General features: G+C 38.1%; 1 protein-coding gene across 3 annotated transcripts; it reads right to left on the bottom strand.

The window, feature by feature from the left end:
- Positions 1 to 1,258: 1,258 nt before the first annotated feature.
- Positions 1,259 to 24,669, bottom strand: LOC143281714 (uncharacterized). Of its 3 annotated transcripts, none has more exons than XR_013055155.1 (13): positions 24,518 to 24,669; positions 18,040 to 18,138; positions 16,975 to 17,029; positions 15,566 to 15,669; positions 15,143 to 15,263; positions 14,475 to 14,541; positions 13,180 to 13,207; positions 12,536 to 12,704; positions 11,747 to 11,882; positions 10,124 to 10,347; positions 8,821 to 9,114; positions 6,115 to 8,073; positions 1,259 to 6,002 (listed from the first exon to the last, which is right to left on the bottom strand). XR_013055155.1 is itself a non-coding variant. In XM_076586987.1 (12 exons), the coding sequence occupies exons 1-12, from the start codon at positions 24,519 to 24,521 to the stop codon at positions 7,983 to 7,985; spliced, it is 1,392 nt and encodes a 463-aa protein (XP_076443102.1). In that variant the 5' UTR covers positions 24,522 to 24,669; the 3' UTR covers positions 1,259 to 7,982. The 3 variants fall into 3 exon arrangements, 1 of the variants encoding a protein (XP_076443102.1); XR_013055158.1 differs by having other exon boundaries at positions 10,124 to 10,341; XM_076586987.1 differs by having other exon boundaries at positions 1,259 to 8,073.
- Positions 24,670 to 24,699: the final 30 nt, after the last annotated feature.

Genomic DNA, 24,699 nt, shown 5'->3' with positions numbered 1-24,699 from the left:
TGTATGTTTTTACATATACCTGCCAGAAAAATGCTATTGTTGTAAACAGTAAAAGCTGACATCATTTTAAAAGTGTATTTGTCAACTGTGTATGTTCAGACTGTAACAATTACGTAAGAGAGAGAGAGAGAAAGCATGAAGAAATGAGAACTTCACACTTTAGAATTGTGTTGAAATTTGAGTGTGCTTGCAATGTTAAATAAAGAAAACTTATTTAAAAATCTGTGATACGATCTGGAATGATCGTGTGTGCATGCATGTGTGTGTTTATTCATTTTTATATTTTCATTTATTTATCAATATTATCTATTACATTTCATCTTATTTTTTCTCAGAGCCTAAGTGCATAGGGTTATGTTGCTGGTCAGGCATCTGCTTAGCAGATATTGTGTAGTAAAAAGGTTTGTCTGACTGCAGTGACGCCTCCTAAAGCAACTGAACTATTTAAAGTATTACGTTTTATGACACATGAAAATTCCATTCATGGCTGGTTCTCTTCCGTGGATTTATACAATCTCATCCTCTGACACAGATGTTTAGCTGTGTAAAAAAAAAAAAAGTCAAAACATTTTTTGAAAAAGCGTTTATTTTCTTCATTAAAAAGAGCATAAATAACATTGTGATAGTAATAGTATTATCTTGTATGTGCATGCACTACAGTGCACAGATATACAGACACACACTCGCACGTACCTATACACAATTCAGAAACCAAACCTTAAATTCAAATTGTTTAATGCGTACTACATATCATGTATGTACATCTTGCCAGTTGATAAATGAGAAATAATCACAGATGTCATATTCGACGAAAAGAATAAAATATAAAGGCAAAGAGCTGTACATCAGCAATGGGTTGACAAAATAAGGTCAAAATGTATATAGAAAAATAGGACTGATCATTTGTATAACCTCATCGGACTCTGATACAACAAAACAATCTGATACAGGTGCAAGACATTACAGGATCGCCCATTCCTCCCTGACTGGCCAACTGGAACAGGAATACATTTACAGTAGTGGAACACATCTGTATCAGTTACAATTTCTCTTTGACCTCTTTTCATGACAGAAAAAAAAAAGAAGAAAAAGAAAGGCAACAGAAATTATACACAACACCCATCAATTTTGCTATAAAAAAAACACACACACACAAAAAATAACATAAAATAAAAAGAAGAAAAGAACAGATAATTTCTTCTGAGACATTCACTTGAAGGTTGCTGCAGGCATGACTAAGGCTGAGAAAGCATCAAAATATGTATGCATATATGCCTATTGCAAACATAAAAAAAAAGCAAAAGCATGCATATCAAAATTACACTCACAGCGAACAACCTGGGATGTTTCTTAAAAAATACCAATGATGATGTATTCAACTATAAAGTAATACTTTGCTAATGGAAATGTAAAAATGAAATACTCAGCTTAAAGGATGGTGTTACAAAAATATCCACAATAGATACTGACCTCGTCAGGGAATGTTGGAACACTCATCTTTACATTAACACAACAATTTGAAGGAATCTGTCTCACCTTAAACTAACCCTACAATGAAAGTGTCATGGTAATTTATAATTATTCATCCTGACCATTTAGTGTGAAACATTCAGAAGCAACATTTCTGTGTATAAAAAGTAAAGAAAAAAATGCGTGTAACAAAACAAAGAAACAGAAAACAAGGATTGTCTAAATAATATCATAAAACAGGGATTGAAATGGTATTTTTCTCTTTTTTTCAGAGCAAAGTTTTCCCACAATTCATTTAATTTGGAGAGGTACACATCTCATTTGAGGTACAGATTACTAAAGGACCACTGCCATTTGTGTGAACATGTATGGAAAAAAAAAGAAAAGAAAAAAGTAAAGCAGATATTCTACAGAAATTAAAAGTGTACATTAGTAAAGCATATGTCCTACAGAAATTAAAGGAATATGTCAAATGTCCTATTCATTCTGCCATAGTCTTGGAATTTTACTCCACTTGTACAGTTTTGAAAAACAACCCTGAATAGGTTCTTAAGATCTTGAAATAAACAATAATTATAGTCAAGTTTCCTAAAACACTGAGCTGGGTGTCAACATCAATGTATAAAAATCCTTGCATCCATCAAGCAGCAAACCTGGAGATACAATACACATTTTGCCATGGACTAAAAATATAACACTGGATTAGTTATGGCAAATGTAAATCAAATGATATGTCCAAAGGTCTCTGTCAACACTAACCTTCAGTTTATAAATATGCAATATCAATGGAAATTTGAGCAAAATAGCTAAAGAAGTGGAAATGAGAGATTCAAGAGGAGAAAGAGGTGTGGAGCAATAGGGAAAATTCAGGGGTCTAAAGAACATGTGACAAAATCTTGAGACATACCTCCTCTGCCAGTAAGCAATGGTGGTAGCTCGAAAATATTTTGTCATCAAAATCAAAGCATTTTGTGTCCAAAAGCAGAGACTGATACAAATAAAACTAACCAAACAAATCACAATTTCAAATGTTCACACCAATCTTTAATCAAGCAATATTCCTATCAGTTACGAGGGTTGCTCAATAAGTACATGAACAGAGAAAAACTACAGGAACAACAGAATCACAATTTTTGTCATGCAATAGAACAATGACTGTGAAATGTCATTCTACTCCTGAAAACCTGTTTTGCTCTGCAAGGGAAAATGTAGGGTAACAGAGATGGCCCCCCAGCAGGAAATGAGGCCCTTCCATAACTTAATTTTCATGGTATGTTCCATTATGTCTTCTGCCAGGGAAAATCAATCAATAAAATATTACTAAGTTTGTTAAATTACTTTGTCAAGCATGCTCCATGCTGAACAACAGTTTAAAACAGGTTAAAAATTGAAGTTTGGGAGATCAACACTCAAAGATGATGACTGTTGTAGTCATCCAGTAGCCATCGTTACTCCAGAGAGTAAGGTCAGTGACTGAGGAGAATCCAATAATTACTACAATGAAACAGAAAATAGAATGAACTTTTCAACCGGAAGTATCAATGCCATTTTCCATGATAACTTTGCCGTTGGGAACAGTTGTGCCCGAAGGGGCCCTCATAACTTGAATGAACAAAAGAAGGTAAGATTTTATTGGTGCACACACATGCTCCAAAACTTACAGAGGATCAAATCGCATTTGGGATATTGTAACTAGAGACAAGATGTAGGCATTTCAGTGTGATCCTGAAACCAGTCTGGACTTGCAATGTAAGAATTCACCTGTAAACTTGAAAAGATCTATAAGTACAGGCAAACAAAATGGTGGTGTATTTCTTTTCAAAATCCAGCAAAATAGTCACCATACTACTTCCGAACAAAAAGACAATGACCTCAGACTAGAATGCCAACCACTGCCCACATTCAGTATTTGAGGCACAGTGCAAACAGTGTTCCAACACCGGAACCCAGGGTCTCCTGCTGAACTATGACAATGCCAGTGCACACACTGCAGCAGCAACGTTTGATTACCTGGTGGAATATAGCGCACAGCTGGATAAATATCCCATATTTTCCCTTGATTTGTCCCCTAGTGATAGGTTCCTCTTCCCTTTGGACAAGAAACAGCTGAAAGGAAGGCAGTTCCAGAGAGATGTTTTAGCGTTCTTCGAGGGCATTATTCTGGGTATACCTATTCAACGAAATCAGGTGCCAAGGACACATGATTTAAAAGAATGGGAAAAGGCATGAAAGCTGAGGGAGGATACATAAATAAGCTGGAATAGTCATTTTATATGTAAGTATGCCCCCATGGCTGCATTCAGGCACTGATGAAGCATCCCTCATATTAATTGTTGGGAAGGGATTTATTTGATAAGAATGACATGGACAGAATAATCCGGCAACAACTGAGGGGGAAAAGAAACCTGAAATTAAGCTCATTACACAAATCAAGCCAACACAAAGTCAACAATAAAAATTAACAAACACACACAAAAAAACACATACACACAAAAATCCCATGTGCATACATGGATATAATTTTTTCAATGAATTAAGCAATTACTCTTTATGAGGATTCCCTCTTTATACATAAGACAACCACTAGTTGTTGTTTTGTTTTTCTGATCACAACCACAGAAAAATACAGCATCCCTCAAAGTTAAAATAGCAACAACAACAAATCATCATGTTGATTGTGAATATTAAACTTGAAGAAGAAGAGATGTTTCATGGATTTCATTTAGTGGATCCAGTCACAAGCAACAAGTCAATACTGAAGGTGCACAATTCATGATAAATGCTACTACACTGTGGACACACAGAATAACATTTATCTGCATATAATGCAATCTGTTTTCAACTAAGCAGATTTTTCAATGATATGGAACTTTCGAGGGGGGACAACTTACAGCTTCACAAAGCCGAAGAGCAATAAATATTTATACTACTCACACTTTCTCAAGCACATCATTCATCTAACATGGATGGCTCAATTCACAAACTTGTGACACACATGCACTAGCTCTGCAGCACACATACTACAGAGAAATAAATCATTAACACATACTAGCTGGTTTCATCACAGTGAAATAATCAATATCAGTCAATACTTGTGCATGTCTGAGCATATAATTATCAATCATTCAGATATTTTGATCTCATCTCAAACATGAGCCCCACACCCACTACTGCTTGATGCTTAACTATGCTTACGAATGCTTACTTGACTGTCTCCATATATCATGGGTCAAAGTTGTACTTGAACATTAATTCAGATGCCACTGCATGGAAAGGTCAATGTAATGCCCTTCTTTAGCTTAGACCCTGTGTATTCCATTCCCTCAGGGATAAAAATTGTCACAAGAACCAGTAAAAATTCTGCTGGTGTTTGTATTTTGGTGGTCCACAGGAAAAAGCCATATTACCAGCTCAATTTTTTTTTCCATTTAAAGGCACTAACTCAGTCACTGCACAAGACTGCTGAAACAAGGGGGTTTTACTCAATTTTTAACATATTTCTTCAATTTCCTCTTCGTTTTACTTTTGCCAATCTTGAATTTCCTGCAGAGGATTGTTCTCCTGCTTATCTTTCAAAGTTGCAGTTTATGTGAAGGATCAAAGTAGGGCATGCTGCTTCACATGTCATCAGTGGCACCATATGGGCACAAATATAAACGAGTGTTTTGCCCAAGAATGTTAACCCAGCTCAACAAAATATGTTCACAAAATCAATCTAACATTTTGAGAAGCAAAAACATATCAGCACAACCCAGTCAAGCATAACATTTGCATTTACTAAGTGAGATCACTCGTGATATGTTCTGAAATATCGATCTTCGAAAATAAGGCACAACGAGACACAGTGGAGAAAAAAGACACTGACTATCTAATAATAATATAAAAAAATTTAAATCCTTTTTCCATAAATAGTTTATTTTTAGATGTATTTCCATTTACATTATCAGCTTCACCTGCAACGGAGGAAAAAAACTATTAAAAACCAAAAACACAAGAACAGTACTTATGATAAAGCTGTCTGGAAAAAAAAAATTGAAAAACAACAGCACAGAAAGGCAAAAGCTTTGCTGGAATAGTTTTAAACATATAAGGAATGTAAGTTTCAAACAGTAAAAATCCTATGACAAAATTAGTTTAGAAATTACCATTCAACAATACAAGCAAGGTTTTGTGCAGAATATAAATGCAATGTAGGTAAAAGAACGAGACTATTCCACAGAGCTTTATCATAAAATAATACAAAGGAACTGTGAAAGCTTATATGAGATTACCATTAAAAAAAAAAAAAGTTCAAGAAGGCACCAGATCTAAATAATCTCCCAAGTAACACAAAGACAAATAAAACTGGATATAAATAAGTATGATGACTGTTTTGTGAAACATCAATAACAAAAACAGTTCTGCCTGCAGAATCAGTTTCATAGCTCTGGCAACTGAAGCGATGTGGCACCATATAACCTAACCAGCATTTATGAAGCAATACTTATATTTGATGAAATACAGAAATCTTGCACCAACAGAAACCCTCACAGCTTCAGTTAATAATAATAATAATGGATACTTATATAGCACACTATCCAGAAATCTGCTCTAGGTGCTTTACAAAAACGCTTTTGATAACATAAAACATTATATCTATGTTACATACAGTTGCCTCAATGAAGTCAAATGAAGAGATAGATAATAAGCAAGCTTACAAATGGTCACACACACCATTTTAGTAACAATGAAACTTTACACGAGATTACCAAATACTGAATCTGTTAGTGCAAATATTTGTATCAAGGATATTTTATCTTGTTTCTGAACTGCCTTTCACTCCTCTCCCTCATTTCAATCAAAACCAAACTTCTTACAAATGAGGGCTAATCATGCATATACCTGGGCCACTCTAACAATGAAATCGAAAGCATGTACCAAATTGAGCTTGCCTCATGAAATCACAGTTGATCTTATTGATAAGTGCATTCTCAGATTTAATCAAAAATATGAAACTCAAAAAAACATTTTGAATACTGAAAATTCGCACAGGTCTTTTTGAGGTCAGCAAAGCTTTGGGTGATATATTCACTGAAACTGAACCACTCACTTAACTCATCCCATTTTCTGTGAAAAAAAAAATTACAACAAGGGAATACAAGCTGTTCAAAAACCATCTCCATGTAATATGAATACATAAATGAAAATAATACACGAACAAAAGTAACAGAAAGGGGACATTAAAATTACAAATGCAAACATATATGCCATACAGAAATGAAATGGAAATGAAAATGGCTGAAAGTGAGTGAGTGGGTATATATTTGTGCCTGTGCAAGCGCATTTGTTTGCATGGGGGAATGTGTGTGTGCGTGCGTGCAAGTGTGGCATGCATACATTTTATGAATGATGTCACATCTTTAATACAAACATGCATTCTGTGAATAATTTCAAATTCTTTGACACTGTTGGATCAGACAATAATTCAATGCAACCAAGAAGCATTTGCAAGAATTCATGACTAAATGATACATTCACGTTAATAAATTACACACTATGGATTAGCAATAAGCATAAATGAAACAAGGTAAGTCAGAGTAAGATCAATAGAAAAGGTATCAAGGCGCAATTCACAATATAATATTGCCAAAAGTAAAGGGCAACAAACACCAACATAAATTAGCTTTTCTCATATTCATGGAATAATCACTGTTTTGTTTGGTTCAAAGCATCACCCAGTACAATATAGTATTTACAAGTATACAGTGAATCCATCACAATCATCAGCAGATTTCAATAGTGGTGGTGGCAGATCTTTAGTCTATCCATCATGTGTGTGGTACTGACAGCTGTGAGAGTTTTTCATGGGTCAGTAACTTCTGCAGCAATATAGCTGTCACTCATAAAATAAATAAGACTAATGCAATAAAAGACATCGTTTTGTAGGTTCTTCATTGACATTTAAAAAGGTATATGAAAAACAAGCGTGTTTCAATTCTAGTATCTTCATCTTCAGCATTTACATACAGTACTCCAAAGTGCACATCATTTACATAAATAAGGTTTTATGTATTGGACATATTTTGTCATTGTTTAGGCAACCAACGTCTGTTTCTTGCTGTTCTTTTCTTTTCACGTGCTACCAAAATTTGAAATAGATTTCAGATCTTTTAAGCGCATGTTCTGGTTTTATGTATGCATATACACTTCAGGAGCATTCCTGCCCTGGCAAGTTTGCATGAATGTTCACCTTCTTGATTAAAAGATTTTTAAAAAGTACCAAAAATCTCCATCCTTTATCTACCAGCCATTGCCAAGGTTCAAACTGTAGATTTCCTGAAGAAATCCAATGCACTAACCACTTGGCCATTGCAAACAAATACGTAAATACAAACCTTTCATTGATAGCAACAACCAAATTCATTGACACAACTAGTTTGCAACTGTACCCACACGGAATAAATGGCACAATGACCATGCCAACTGTCACTCAAAACTCAACAGTCCAGTTACATGACGCATCCATGAAGCAGCTAGACTTCCACAGGCTCTGTGGCATCTTTGGGGTCAAAGGGAAACATATCCCCATCTCCTTCACTGCATTCTTCTCCATCAACCGCTTCCCTGAATCAAGACAAGATAGAAAAAAAAAATTCTGAAATCCCCAAATCAAATCAGAGATTAAATCAAAGATCTCCACGGTAGCACCTCCATGTATCTGATACATGGACAACATAAAACCATTCATGTGTTAGGTTACAGGTAAAACATAAACAAGGAGGGTGGGGTGGGGTTGGGGTGCGGGTGCGGGGGGGGGGGAAGGAGATGTCTTGTTCTTCAAAATTCCTTTCACACACACTCACACTCCTCCTGTACATTCCACTACCCTCTAACACACTGTCACACACACTAAACATTTCCCATTCATCATCAAAACTATCAGGCAGCACTTTGTCTCCCTCCCCTGCCCACCAGATGACACATAGCTCATTACTGAATTTTTCTGATGAGGTGTAAGTACGCCTATTATTCAAGGTACTGGACTTAAATAAGTCTGATTCAAGTATATTCCGCATTATTATTCTGAAACATACAGGACTCAATGACCTGCAGTATCTATACATGTATATCTGCGTACTCTATATTCTATAAATACCCAAATATAAGTCAACTGTTTCAGTACTTTAATTCCTTTTTTAGATATTCACACAGAAAATACAGACAAAACAAGACTGAAGCACAAAATCTTAAGGTTTCTTTTTGTTGTTGCTGTTGTCACTGTTGTTGTTGTCATCCTTCATTACTGCCCTGCATGCCAGAGGGCTATAACCAGCAGTAAGACAGACACAAAAACATGAAATACACACTTACCCACTGGATGAACCTGAGGATGACAAAGACCTTGACCGTGGTCGGTCAGGCATGAATGTTGACAAAGGTGCCGTGCTGCGATCGCTGTAGGAACTTGCTGGGGCGTACACCTCACCCTGGGGATTGGGGTTGGGGTCATAATAGCGTCCGTTGGCAAAGTAACCCACTGGTGTGTTTTTTGATTTGTGTGATTCACTGGTCTGATGACCGACAGTGGGGCGAGCATAGATGCCTTTGCCATTGTTGTTGACGGTGCCAGGAACTGATGGGGTGCGATGGATGGTGGCAAATGTTCTGTAATACATTTCAGAAACATTATCCAGCAACAGACTGAAAACTGGAAATTTAAGAGTTAGAAGCAAAAATACAGCAAAACTTTCCTGGTAAGCTTGTCACAAGGAACTGGTGCAGACTTTCCTCAGCAGATTAAAAACTGAAAACTTGACGCTATATAAGTATCCACATCATCACCATCACCAAAAAATATTGCTGTAACTTTCTTGGTAAGTTTGTAAAAACGAATTGACACAGACCTTCTATACCTCACACAAAGGTCAGAACTAAATTCTGCACAGAATAAATTGTGACAAATAGATCATGTGCAACACAAATACCTTTTACTTCCTCCAGTAGTTGTTCCCATCCCTTCCTATATCTACACTAATAAGAAAACTAAACACCAATCTTTTCTACAGCAATTCCTCAAGCAATGAGATTGATCAGTGTGCATGTCTGTGTATCTGCTGTAACTTTCCTTGTAAACTTGTCAAAAGGAACTGACATGGATATGCTATACCTCACCCGTAGTCAGAACTTATTTCCTCTGCATTTCTATGAGCGGGCTTTTATGATCATTTTACAGCCATTTAGACAGTCATAATCTTACTTTTTAAGAGGTAAAAACTACAATTACCAATTCAAAGAAAGATTAACAAGTTCTTCAATTTTTTTTCAAACTGAACGAGAAATATCTTTAAAAAGCAGATATAGGCATTTTCATATTCTTACAAAAATCATACACTCATTCATTTGCTCATCCTGTCTGTGTGTGTACATGTTTCTAACATAATCATAAAAGCATAAGCATTTTCTAATTCTTTCGTTATCAGTCTGCTTACTAAACAGGTCAAAACATAAACACATCAGTTCAGGTGAAAATGATAATCAACCACGACCGACCCTTCTCCATTATTAGAACTAACTTTTTTGTCAGAACTGAAAGAGACAACAACTGTATTCAATTATTCTCTCTCTCTCTCTCTCTCTCTCTCTCACACACACACACACACACACAACCACATACCTGGGAAAAGTGGAATCCTGCGGAGAAACGGGCACAGGCACAGAACTGTAAGGATTGACACCTCCAGCACTGCTGGGTGGCTTTGAAAAGGAGCTGCTTCCCATGGGCTCAGCGTACACCGCCGAGGTCCGCTGCCGTTCAGCATCCGTGTCCATGTCAATGTAGGAGATACGGTTGTGACCCAGGTCCCCCAGTACGTCTGGGCTCACAGCATCTGACTGTAACTGGCAAAAATTGGCGGCACATTGAGGGGGCATACTGACATACGGTTAAAAGTTAAATGTCATCAATTCGACCTCAACATTAACAGATGACAAGTGGTTTGGTGAACAAAAGAAGCATTCTTTTAAAAACAATTCCAAGAATGTATTCTGGTTCAGACTCATTGGACATACCCCAGGACTTGAATGGATGTGACCTTTCTGACATTCCAAACTTTCTAGAAGAATGATACCATTTCATGTAACTGCCAAGAAGAGTCAAAAAGCCTCTTACATGTACAAATGCAAAAGAAACAAATGGGAAGAAAGAGCAAAAAAAGAGAGAAAATTTTCAAAAACCCAGATCAGCAGCTAAGGGTATCAAAGCAGAAAATTAAACTGACTTTCCTGAAATTGTCATTAATTTTTTTTTCAGTGTAAACGTGATTACTGAAAAGTGGTCATGTCTCCACAAATACTACACAGTATCATTCTGGACTGATGTAAAAAAAATACTTTTTTCCATCCCAAGTCTTTCCATTGTCAGTCCTTGACATTAACCACTTTTCTCCCTTAACTCTCTCTGGATAACGGAATGCGTGAGCATTTCTGCATAAAACGTATTCGGATTCGGATGATGGACTGGAATAGCATTTTCCAAAAACAAAAAATCCATCACACGCTGTACATGTGATTCTGTGATTAGCTGAGCAGAGTGCGCTATTCTGGGTCACTCCACAACCGAATGGTATGATTGGCCACCCTGTAATGTGTGGCCTGTCTCGCACACACGCTGACAAAGTCACTGACCGGTAGCCTGCTCGTGTGCCAGCCTGTTAGCATAGTGGCGTCTGAAGCAGGTTCTTCTCAAAATGTTGCAGAGTGAACAAGGCAGTGACAGCAAAGTTTTAGAGTTGCCGAAGTACTTGAAATATTACAAACTGAAGGGTCAGACATTGAAGGGGTGGATGATGACAAAGAAGAAAGTGAATTAAGTGCAGAAAGAGAGTATGGGCATGGTGATTTGGGATGAAAAATTGGCATTATTTTCTACATAATGGCAAAACTGTAAAAATAAGATGAGAAGTTTGATTTTTTTTTTTTTTTTTTTATGTAATAGCCCAACACGTAATAAACCAGTTCTGAAAGTTTCATTTTCTTAATCTGTATTTTTTTTTTTTCCCAAACCCTTACAAATGGGGCCATCTGTGGGGAAAAGCAAGGGAGAAAACTTGCTATCCCAAGTGAGTTAACTCTGTGAAGAGGCATTGGGGCACAGCATAGAACTGTTCGCCACATTCCTCCATGTCTGTCATTTGTGCGTCAATGTCTGGGTCTCTGTACTACTTTCACCATCACATAAATTCAGTACAAATAAGCACAGATGCAAAAACAGTCTTGGATGTTTGGGGTATCTCCCTACCTCCTGCTGCTGCCTGTGATCCTCCAGCATCTGGTGGGCCCACTCTATCAGCCCCAAGGCATCGGATGGTATGCTGGACCCTGTGTCATCTCTGTGTAACAGCACCAACACTCGACACAGCTGGTGCACCACTCCCCTGAAAACACGCAAAAACCAACACATTCATAACAAAAGCGGTATGCTTACAGCCCATCATGACTGGCATCCCAGAGCTTTCAAATAAGATTAAAACAACGTCATGCTCAACACATCAGTCTCCTCTGGGTGTTTTTTTTTTCGTTTTTTTTTTTCAGCCAGTCTGTTTAAAATAGACGAGGAAGTAATCAGAGACAAGACATGAAGAATGAGAAAGACTGCACTGTAAAAACTTTCCTTCACTCAACAAAACAGGGCACAACTATGCTCACCATGGCATCAGATTGTGAAAACAGGGATGAATATGGCAACATCAGATATGAGCATAGTTGAGAGAATAATCACAGGCATGTACATTTGCAGAACTTCTGCTCCAGCTTCACACTTCAGAGAGTACAAATGGAAGACATGAACAATTAAAATTTCATCAATAATTCAGTCAAACAGTCATTCATTCAAACAGTAACAATGAAAAGCCATGCTTTTAAAGTAACTGTATATTTCACAGGGGCAGATGAAAGAGACAAAAGAGTAATTCAAGGAGACTATCTTTTAATATTATGTTTATCCCAAGCTCAGCTGGGCACACATACTAGCCAACCAGTTAAATGGTCCTAATTTATACAATATATGAAGAAGCAAACTTGGACTTACTTGTATGTAGGTACACGAGGATCGTCAGCGCTCATGGCACGTAATTTGGGTCTGATCTGTCCCAGAAGTGTCATGAGTGTGTCCTTGAAAGGCCGTAACTGTTCCAGCTGCATGGCATACACGGCAGGGTCAATCACTCCGCTCTTAACTCCCCTGTTCATGTCCTCATCTGTAGATAAACAGTTTTAACTGCAAGGTCACAAATACCAGATTTCTTCTGTGTGCATGTGCATATGCATGCTTGTGTGTTTAGTGCAGGCTTGTGGGTGAGTGAAACAGCAAGAGTGTAGGCAAGTGTGAGTGTGAGTGTGTGTGTGTGAGTGTGTAGGGGGTGGTGGCTAGGGGGTATATTTCAGAAATATGAGGGAAATATGTCATCTAGACTACTGGATATATTCATGCATCATGGGTAAAACATATTATTCTGTATTAATTCCGAAGAAGTTCAACAGAGAGTATAACTGCCTACAAGGCAAGGAAAAAAATTGTCATTCACGCCAAAGCCCACTTGTGTATATGAGTGAACGTGGGAGTCACAGCTCACAAACAAAGAAGAAACCAAAAAAGTACTACACTAAGTGTGACTGAACAAAGAATTTCAATCTACTGTGTACCATTCAGAATAATATGAATCTTCTGCTTACCATATGCTTCGTTGTCATATGCAGGGTACTGTGAACATAAAACAAAGTGCAATATTATTGTTCTTAGCAGAAAATTACAATCTTCTGCTGATACTGATGGTCATGCCTTAGAGAATACAAATATCAGCACTTGTTAACTGAGTTCCCATGCCCGAACATCGACATGTTCTTCCACACTTCTGGCAGAAAGCACTGTACACTAGTATTCTAAAAAAAATTTTTTTTTATTAATCAATGTTCAACTTGTTCTGAATTTAATCAAATCTTTTATAACAAATATTCAAATATATATCTCAATTCACCTTTTTGTTCCACAAGAAAAAAATGCAAGTGCTTATTCAACTCAGTTCAAACTACTTTAATCATCCTACTTGGGGCAATTATATTCAGGCATCAGAATGGTCCGAAGATCTGTTAATTTCAGAAGGTTAGGGGACTGCCGACTGCGGTTTGGGCTCAGGCAGCCATAGATTATAAATTTTTTATGTAGCGCCATCTTATTCTCAAATGGTATTCTTAAACGGCTTGTTCTGTTTTTGTGCACTTCCTGCAAACATGTGGATGCCACCTCAATCAGCTTATAATCTCTATAATTTCTTCTATCACCAACCATGGCCTGGGCAGCCCCTGGACCCCTGCCTTCTTCAGAGGATTGGACCTGAAATATTCTGATGCCTGTATATTTTACCAGAAAAAGTGCTAACAACAATTATTTTCAAGACTTTCTGAAAAGAATACATTTATACAAAGATAATAATGCCATTCACTGGTTCAAATCTATGTTCGCAGTAACTGCACTGGGTGAGGTGACCTACACTGACTGTTTACACCCCTCTGTTTCATGGTGATCCATTGTCGCTGCCTCTGCCACTATTCATTTCACTGTCATGGAATGGCATTGTCTTTGTTAATGTCTGTGGTTGTTATAGTTATAATTATCATCATTTCAAGTACTACTGTTACTCTTGTACAATCTAGAAAACGATCAGATTGAGAATAAATAGCTGGCTTTTGATACACCTTTATCAAATGCAAAGGCTTTGGATGTGTATGAACAATTATCCAGGAACACAATAACTGGCATGAACAACAGACAACTGTACAGCGAATCACAGCTGCAACAGTAACACTGACAGAAATCAGTGACAAAAACAGAAATCACTGGCACGGACAATGATGGTGCATGAGCACTATGTCATGTCGGTAGATTGAACTGACCCTCATTTTACTGACATGAAGGTGAGTACAGTGAGTATGGTCAACTTAACACATTTCTAACATTGGTGACTGCTGACCTGTATGATGTTGCCCTTCCCCATATCTGGTGATTTGTACTGTTGACTCTGCAGGCTGACTTTCTTCCTGGAAACCACACATACTTAGCTAGTGAAGAACTTCAATCTGAGGCAAAAACTAAACTGTAGAAGAGAAAAAACACTAATAACAAAACAACAACAAATGAAAAACCAATCACAAATGAACAAACACAAACAACCAATAATAATGATAATATGAACTGTTTATGTAGAATATAATTATGACTTTACCTTAAAACAAGAAAAATACAATGATCTTAAGGTATCAACTGATCTAAATTCATTAAGTCTGTTGCTACATTCTTCAAAGTTATCATCAGTTTTCTTTGTTTAACTGGCTTGATGTCTTGCAGTTAGACCAAAAAATGTGTGCATGCATACATGCATGCGTGTGTGTGTGTGTGTGTGTGTGTGTATGTGTATGGACGCAAGTGTGGAAATGTGAGTACAGAAATTCACCTGTTTGACAACATCTGCACAGTAATGAGTATGCATATGAGAGAGAGAGAGAGAGAGAGAGAGAGAGAGAGAGAGAGACAGAGACACAGACAGACACACAGACAGTCAGTCAGTCGGACAGACAGTCGGATAGGCATGCAGACAGGCTGACAGACATATAGACAGACAAAATCTCTATTTGTTCTGACCTTGTTCTTCGGATGTATATGCAGACAATCACAATGGCGATAAAACACAATAGGAGTCCTGCACCCACACCCGCTGCTATGCCAATGATCAGCTTGTTGTCACTGCTCTCATCTTCCTGGGCTGCACACACACACACACACAAATCACATCACATCACATCACACACACACACACATGGTTAAGTCAGTGATGAGTGAAGACAGAAAGAGAAACTGACCATTAATTAACACAGCACAACACAATATAACAACATAGCATACATCCATACATAAATACACTCATAAAGATCCATGCAAGTACACACACACACACACAAAGATCCATGCAAGTGCGCTCGCACACACACACACACAAACACACACATATTCACACAAACACACACACATACACACACACACACTTCTTACAGTTCCAAAACTTACGTATGCAGACATTGCCCTGCAAAGGACCTTCTGTGCGAACCTCAGCATAACCACTGCATATGTCCTCACATCTGCCATCACCTGACAAAATGAACTTGACACACCTGAAATAAAAGATAAATTTATATAGTGTTACATTTAATGCACACTTTCACCCACCAAATTTTGCACAACTGTATTTTCCTTCATAAAAAAAAAGAAAAAAAAAGAAAAAGAAAAAGTGCATTTAAAATTATATCAACACTCATGCACACAGAACAAGGTATGAGAATGAAAGTATCTAACCAATCTTTTTGAGATTTAAAATTTCATTTCCTATCACCCCTTTAGGAGTATAGAGTATTGTTAACAAATGAACAAAAGAACATAGTTAACTTGAAAAACAGCTAATAAATAAAGTGTGTCACCAACACTCATGTTGAAAACAACATTTAATAAACGCATGCTCTGTCACACACACACACACACTCACACACACACACACAAAGTAATAAATGAAGGTATGGAAATGTCAAGGTAAAAAACACACTGATTCTGACAAAGAAAAATTGGACAACAACAATAAAAGCATACAGGGTCTGAACAGCTATGAAATAAAGCACAATTTTGTCATAAGCCTTATTTTTCAACATGTGTTCAAAAGGATACTGTGTTAACCTGGCAACTACACACAAACACACACACACACACACTCTCTCTCTCTCTCTGTCTCTCTTTCTTTTCTGGCATTCTGTGTTAGCGACTCCAATATTCTTCACAGTGACAAGGTCATGAAGATGTGAGAGGAGATAACACATGCTTGGAAGAAACACCCTGTTGTCTGGGACACAACAAAGACCTCCTATCTCTGGGTACAACCGTTAGACCAGTTAGAGAATTCCTTTTGTCCAAAACTTGTTCTTGACCTTTGACAACAATGGACACTATTTTCAGTTTTTCTCACAGCTATGCTATTGTATAACACAAAAATAAACTGCCATGATGTTGCTGAGACAGTGTTGACATGCTGATTAACCATATGATGCATCAACATTTTTTTTTTTTTAATTGAAAATCTACCTAATTTATAAGTGTGTATGAATGAGAAAAAAAGAAGAAAAGAAAAAGAAATTTCATTATCCACGACATAAGCAACAGACAGAAGGAGAAAGAGAACAAAAGAAACAAAGACTGAGGAGGACTGAGGCAGATGCTGAGATGTACTATGAAAAGACTGTCCACAACAACAACAACAACAAAAGGACTGACAGAAATAAAAAGAAAACTGAAAACCATGGTATGCGACAGTGGGAGAGAGAGAGAGAGAGAGTGAGATAGCTCAAATGTGTGTACAACTCAGTCACACTTGGAGTGATTCATAGTATGTAAGCACGTCAACCAGCATAGAAAAAGAACCAAAACTGAATCACCTGACGCAAGTATTGGCGACTGAACACGTCAAGCAGTCAGGGTCAGTGCAGGTATCTGCAAAACATATTTCATGAAGAATCATCACTGACCTTTTGCTGCATACCTGCATTGCATGCTTTCAATGCTGATACAGACATGTCAAAATAAGCAACAACCTTCTTCAGAACATTGAGACAACACAAAACAGAGATGGGGATGAGAAGAGATGGGGATGAGAAGAAATAGTCTGGATACTGAATACATAAGGAAAAACAACACTGATGAATGTGGAGGGCAATATGTTACCAGACTGAGGGAGGAGTAAAGGAAGGAGATGTAGAGAGAGTAATGGGGAGAGATGAGCAGGGAGAAGAAAGGATAGGATAGAAAAACAGATTTTAGATGTAAATTATGTGTTAAAAAAAGAAAAGAAATAGTGACAGGGCTTCTGATTGATAGCGTGCCTGCCTTTATATGCACAATCTTTTCTCTGCATGTGTTTATTCTTCATGCTTTTTTTTTCTTTCTTTTCACTCAATGTGTGAAGTTCAACTGGCCCATGACCTTTGTTTTTTGGACCATCACTTTCAGCTGCAGGGGGTCATGTGGCTCCTGCTTTCCCCGCCAGTCTGAAGCTCTGCTGATCTTTGGACTTTTACTTGCCACCTCCCTCTTCCTCCATCACCCTCCCCTCCTGTTCTCAGATGTAACAATGAAACCCAATACACACTCAGACATGCAGATATATGTGCAAACAATGCACAAATAACACAGACAAATGGACACAGACACATACACACTCGCAGACACACACACACACACACGCACATTCATAAACATAAACACACACACACACACACAGACATACACACATATAAAAGCATGTATACACACACAGAGACATGCACACAGTCACTCTTTCCATCCTCCCCTTACCCTGCTCCCCTTATCCACTTTATGGATGTAAAACTACTACTACTACTACTACTTCACACACACACACACATATGCACACACACACACACACAAAGTGACAAACGCACAAAAGAAATCAAACTCCAAGCAAACAATAAGAACCCCCTCACCGTTCTTGCAGTCCCTGCCGTTGGGGTGCAATGTGAGACCAGCAAGGCATGTGCAGTTCCCTCCCACACAGTGGGCCCCAAAGCCACACTGACACCCCGCTGAAACAGACATTGACAAGAAAGAACTGATACATGTTTATATTTCAGTGTCAGCAGGAACAGACTTGAATCTTTGCTGGTTTGTTTTTGTTTCTTGTCACTGTTTCCCCTTGTTAGCTTTTGCCATCACTCATGATCGCTGAATGCTGAAGTTCATTGACTTGACATGTAATACTCAGTATAAATATCTGTGAATATTCGTGGAAGTACACATTTGCTTGTTGTGTGTGTGTGTGTGTGTGTGTGTGTGTGTGTGATACAAATATATGCGCACATGTATAAATGTAGTGTGTAATGTGTGTAACTCACTCTTTCTGTGTGTGTTTATCTTCAGTTTAACGTCTATTCACTATAAGTGTTTTTAGATGGAAAGGAGTAAAGAAGTGGATAAAGGAAAGGGAATGCATGTGAATATTAGTGTAAAAAAAGTATTCATGTTATGCATCAGAGGAAAAGTATATTATAAGAAAAAGGTCTAAAGAGATTGTGGTGTGTATTGAATGAGTTGTCATGGGAAGGAGAATATGTATATGCATATCAACAAGTATTAACCTACAACAATGTAAATATAAATAATAACAATAATTATAACACATCAAAGGAGGATACCAACTGGACTGGAGTTTAAAATTTCCGAAAACATTCTAAGCAATGAATAATCATTCAAAATCTTTTCAGTGGCTAATGAAATATTGGAAGAAAAGTCATCAACTACACATTTAGGAATTAACTGTCTTATGCTCGGACAATGAATGAGTAGATGACTTACAGTTATTTGCTTACCGCATATACATTTTATATTTTTAGAAAATTTTGTACGAAAGGCATTTAAATGAATTCTATACATTAGACTTGTAATTTGTCTTGAATGTGCTGCTGGTGTCAAATTTAGAAAATGTTTGGGATTAGCTGCATTCTTTGTGTTTATACAATATTGGTAATATTGATTATTTGAATCTATAAGTAATTTCTTAAATCGATTTCTAGATACATTTTCTATACAACTAATGTATTCATGTAAATCTAACTGGATGTTGTTGTATTGCGCCTTCGAAATTACGTGCTGCTCTTCTAGCTGCTTGGTCTACCCACTCATTTGAAGATATTCCACAGTGCGAAGGTACCTAACAGAAAGTTATTTTAATGCCCTGTTTTGTCAGGTGGTGAATAATATGTTTTATTTCCATTGTCATCTCAATTCGCTTCTTTGAATTTGGAGATTCTATAGCTTGTAATACTGACTTCGAGTCTACACATAATAGAATTTCACTGACAGTTTTGGGAATGTCTGAAATATAATTTAAGGCCATAAGTATGGCTATAAGTTTAGCTGTGAAAATGGAATATTGTCTACCAATACAGTATAATTTTTCTATTCTAAATGAAGGAATTACAAAAGCCGCTCCTGAATTACCATCTTCTAGAACAGATCTGTCTGTGTATATTTTTAGATAATTAGAATATTGATTTTCTATATGGGAGAGCACTTCAGGTTTTAACAAAAATGGTGACTGGTTCTTGGATAAATCTGTATAATCCATGTCAAAGGTAGCTTTACACTGCTCCCATTCAGGGACTGGTGAAAAAGTAGGTATTTTTGCAATTTGCCTATCTTTTGATTCCGTAGCACTAATGATATCTGATGCAAATGTATTAATGGATGTCATAGACTGTATCGTCTTAGCTCTTTTAGCAAAATCTTTTTGTGAACTTAAATTAGCTTCTTCTTTTGAAAATGTTTCATATGTGAAAGATTTGATAACGAATTTCGTGGCTGAAGCTTTCCTTTGTTCATCAAGAGATAAAACACTTGCTTCTCTGTAGGTCCCTAAATTTGATGTAAGAATGGGCACAGTGTGTGTGTGTGTGTGTGTGTGTGCGTGTGTGCGTTACTCAGATTTTTTAACTGTCCCAAGAACATGAAAGGGTCTATAGATCTGTATGAAACTAAAAATAAAGCACAAAACAGGAAGCAAGTTTCTTCTTTAATACAGCTTCAGTGTATGACTGTCAGCTACATACATACGAGAGTGGGACAGGCTGAGTGAGAGAGAGGGAGAGAGACAGAGAGGAGTGCACTTCACTATCATGACAAATATTTGACGGCAACGACACTGCTATTGTTAGATGGCAAGAACATTGCTATTTTTTCACCTTTTTTGGTTTTTGTTTTGTTTTTTTAAATAATGTCATTGTTGAGACTGCCAACAAAACTGTGAAAGGGAATGTGTGTGAGAGAGACAGAGACAGACAGAGACAGAGAGACACACACAAACACAACCACACATTATAAGACATAAACACACAGTCACATGCACAGTCATACACACCCACACCCATACACACATCAGAGTGCACGTCACAGTCATGACAAATATTTTGTGGCAACAACACAGCTGTTTTTACAACAATGTTGTGTTTTTGGTGTAATTTTCAAGGATGCAAACAAAAATCTCTGAGAGAGGGAGAGACAGAGAAGAGAAAGAGAGACAGACAGACAGACAGAGACACAGAGAGAGAAAGGGAAGGGAAAAGTAAGAGAGATCAGAGAAGTCAAATGATCAACTGCCAGACATCAGTACTATTTTCATACAATAATTATTTTGTCTACAAACACAAGGCTCAAATGATCAATTGCTCCAAAGATAAGTTCACCCTGTAAAGTGTAACAGAAGTGTATTGATCACTACTAGCTAAAAACATAGACATTGGCTAATGTTCTGTGCAAACAGTTTACACATAATTTGTTTTGGAAAGAGTGGTCTGGAGACAGCTGCACATTCTCTTGATCACACACCAAGCTCTACACATGTGTTAAACGGTGTAAGCCTATCCTCAAAACGACACTCGATTCCTCACTTTGTTAAGAGTAAGCACTCTTATCCAAAACCTAACAAAGACTTGGGCCATTACCACTTTCTTGCAAAGTAATCACGTGGTGTGTGTGTGTGTGTGTGTGTGTGTGTACAAATACAGGTCAACACGCACACAGTATCTCATACAAATACTACAGCAACAGTACACTTGTATACTTATGTGTAGGACAGATTGACTGGCTAAGGCAGACAGAACAAAAAGGACAATAATGGTAGGAAGAAAGAGAGAGGAGGGGGTGGACTGGGAGGGGGGGGGGGGCACTCAGACAGACATACTGAGACTGAAAAAGGGAAAGGGAAGGAGAGTGGCAGACAGACAGTCTGAAAGAGAGAAAGTGACAGAAGATTTTAAATCTTTGAACACAGACACTATTATCAAATGAATGAACAAAACAGAAACAACATATAGAGACTGACACTAGTGATAGAGGCAGAGTGACAGAGGAGAGAAACAGGCACACACAGAGACACAGAGAGACAGACAGACAGAGAGATTGAGATAGCAACAGAGAGGGTATCATTTTACCCATTTTCACATGATTTAATAACACACACACACACACACACACACACACACACACACACATATATATATATATATATATATATATATATCTAAAGAGAGAGAGAGAGAGAGAGAGAGAGAGAAAGAGAGAGAGAGAGAGAGTGGCAGAGACAGATAGACACTGAGGTACTGAGATAGAGACAGCGAGGATAGCATTTTACCCATTTTCACATGAATAAATAACAGCGAGAAAGAGTGAAAGAGAGAGAGGGCGAGAGACAGACAGACACTGAGTGAGTGAGTCAGTAAATGAGTAAGTGAAACTGAAAGGGAAGGACAAAAAGACTGAGAGGGAGGGGCAGAGAAACTGAGAGTAGACAGAGACACAGTAGGGCAGATAAGGAATAGATGCAGACACTGAGACATACATGAAGGGGAGAGAGAGGCAGAGCAAGAGGTGATTTTTTTTCCCCAATTTCATGTGAATTCAATTAATGAGAGAGGGACACACACATAGAGAGTAAAAGAAAGAGAGACAGACATACAGACAAGGAAGAGATGCATGTTGCAGACAGACAAAGGGAATATATTATCCACTGTCACTGTCCCCTAGCATCACCTTATTTCTGAAAAGAACCATCATCCACTGACTCACTAACATTCTCCACTTCCTCCCACTACAGAGCCAGCTCTTCCAATCCTACACAAATCAAATGCATACATCTAACAGCACAAACTGTTCATACCCTGCAGACACCAGGTCAGGGTCCAGTGATCACAGCAGATAATTAGGAGGGGGGGGGGGGGGAGTGTGTGTGTGTTGGGGGGGGGGGGGGGGGGCTGTGAGCTAACACAAACTGGAGCCAAGAAAAAGGTGTTTGAAACAAGGCACCTACAAGAGATGGGGTCGAGACAAAAAGAGGAAGAAAAAGAAAGGGCCATGAAAAAGAGGAAAATGTACTTGGGGTAAGCAAGAGACCTTGCATGGTACTGTGCTAAACAGTAACTGCATGAACTTTTCGAAGCAATACATTTTTCACATGAAATCTAGGCAGTTCTTCTCTTCTTCTTCTGGTGATATCCAGTTGCCAACCTTGGCAAGTACTGACATTTGGAGAAGCTGCGAACCGTGTTGGTATCAGACGAAGAGAGAGAACGAGAGAGAGAGAGAAAAAGGTTGTTGGTAGAATGGAGGGTGGGTGGGGGTTGTGCTAATTTGCAGTATACAGCTGTATGCAGAGCTGCACTACAGCTGTTAGGCCTTGTCCCACCAGCAAGCTGGAGGCAAGTGGTGCCCCAGGGCACCCTAGTGGTGCGCCAGGCCTGCAAAGCGCTGTATCAAGTTTTGGGGAAGGATCAGGATGCCATCTTTTAACCTGTCCAGTGACTTCAGCTGCTCCGTTACAGAGCCATAATGAATGAGTGTTCTTCCTGGTGTCGATACTATGTCCCTCCTGCCTCCAAGAATCTGCCAACACCAAAGAGCCTGGCAGCAATTTATCAAAACCATGGAAGTGAAGGAGAAATTGAAACTGGGTGCAGAGCATGAAACTGAAAGGTCACAAAATTTGGGACATAAAAATGAGAGAGAGAGAGAGAGAGAGAGAGAGAGAATGAATCTGGATGAGTATGCTGCTACTGCTACAACAGAGGTCTATTCAGGTCGGACTTTGAGACCACTTATCAAACTCTGCACTCAGATCTTTCAAGGACAGCCTCATCACCTCCCAAACAGCCCCCCACCCCCACCCCCTCTGACTTCCTGGTTTACAGTTTCTTCAGCTTTCTATTTACATGTTTAAGTTTTATGTTTTGTTTTTGGTGTTTTGCATGCATGTAAATGACTGGTGTGTAAGTGCTTTAATTTGTCTGCAGAAGATAAAGTGCAAAATTAATACTTTCATTATTGTTACTATCATTACTATTATAATTATCATATGCTCCCTTATATTTATGATATATCTTGTTATCAACTAGCCCGGAGAATGAGACATTTGAAGTTTGATCAGGAAATTTTAACAATCTCAAAGACAAATTCATGTGACAACTGTACAGTCCCAGTCTTCCCATCTGAGCCCTCAGCACACTCAGCTCTGAACAGAAGCCGGTGACAGGATAAAAATCCCGCACTGACAATGGTGTGCTTTCTATAGGGTTCAAGATTGTGTCCTTCCACTTTGTACCTGCGATGCTGGCCACTTTGCTAAAATGGCTGGTTGAAACATCACCTTTTGCAAATATGAAGCTCTGCTTATGCAAATTTGCAATACAAAATTTGTAACTCATCATTCAAACAGGTATTACCACCTGTCGTTCAAACAGCACTCCTCGTTCAAACGTGTATTACTATTAGTCTGATTCTACCCAAAGCCAACAGTGTCAACACACAGAAAATGATTTTTTTTCTAACGTCATTCTAACCTATGTAAATGACAAAATAGTTTATTTGATAGCTGTCCTTATAGTAGTAGTAATAGTAGTAGTAGTAGTAGTATAGGGACTGGCAGTCATCTGCCTAGACCTCTAGACTTATAAAATTAAAATTAGGAATGTCTGTTTTCATTGTCTAAATGTGTGATGACACATTTCAATAAATTTTCTCCTACTTTATTTTCATTATGAGTGCCCCCCCACCCCCGCCCCTCCCCTCCCCCCCACTCGCCAACACTGTGTGTAACACACTGGTCATGTAGTATTGATATTAATGTAATGAGGCACACTGAAAGTAGGTGAGTAACATAAAATTTCATGTGCTGGCATTGCCAGCACACACTCAAGGTTTCTCTTGCATTTTTGGTGGGGGATGCGCAAATCATGCCAAACGCGATTTTAATTGTGTTGTGCTTCCACACACTTATGTGTGATCTACTAGCACTAATTACTGTTCAAAGTAATATGTTTATCTCAACAGATAACTGTAACTAAAGGATAACACGAATCATTCTGACTATTCGAATAAACTATGTATGATACTACAAAAACACAACAATGCTCTCACCCATCTGCACGAATTAGAACGTCATTGCTTTCTTTTCGTTGCAGAGCCCAGTTCAACCACTTGTTTCAATGTTGATTTTCCTTGTCTGCATGCCTTCCAGTCACAGATCTGCTGTGCATTCAATTGGACGGCCTCCCTGAACATTGACTTTCAAATGTTTTTGTTCTCTGGAACGGAAGAAT

Source organism: Babylonia areolata, chromosome 1, assembly GCF_041734735.1.
Source record: "Babylonia areolata isolate BAREFJ2019XMU chromosome 1, ASM4173473v1, whole genome shotgun sequence".
Classification (NCBI taxonomy): Eukaryota; Metazoa; Mollusca; class Gastropoda; order Neogastropoda; family Buccinidae; genus Babylonia; species Babylonia areolata.
This window is presented reverse-complemented; position numbering and strand designations above follow the sequence as displayed.

Excerpts from the sequence above, each read along its gene's own strand:
- LOC143281714 (XM_076586987.1), bottom strand. Across the intron at positions 9,115-10,123 it reads CAGGATTCCACTTTTCCCAG|AACATTTGCCACCATCCATC; the intron begins GTATGTGGTTGT and ends AATGTATTACAG. Across the intron at positions 8,074-8,820 it reads TCCTCAGGTTCATCCAGTGG|GGAAGCGGTTGATGGAGAAG; the intron begins GTAAGTGTGTAT and ends GTCTTGATTCAG.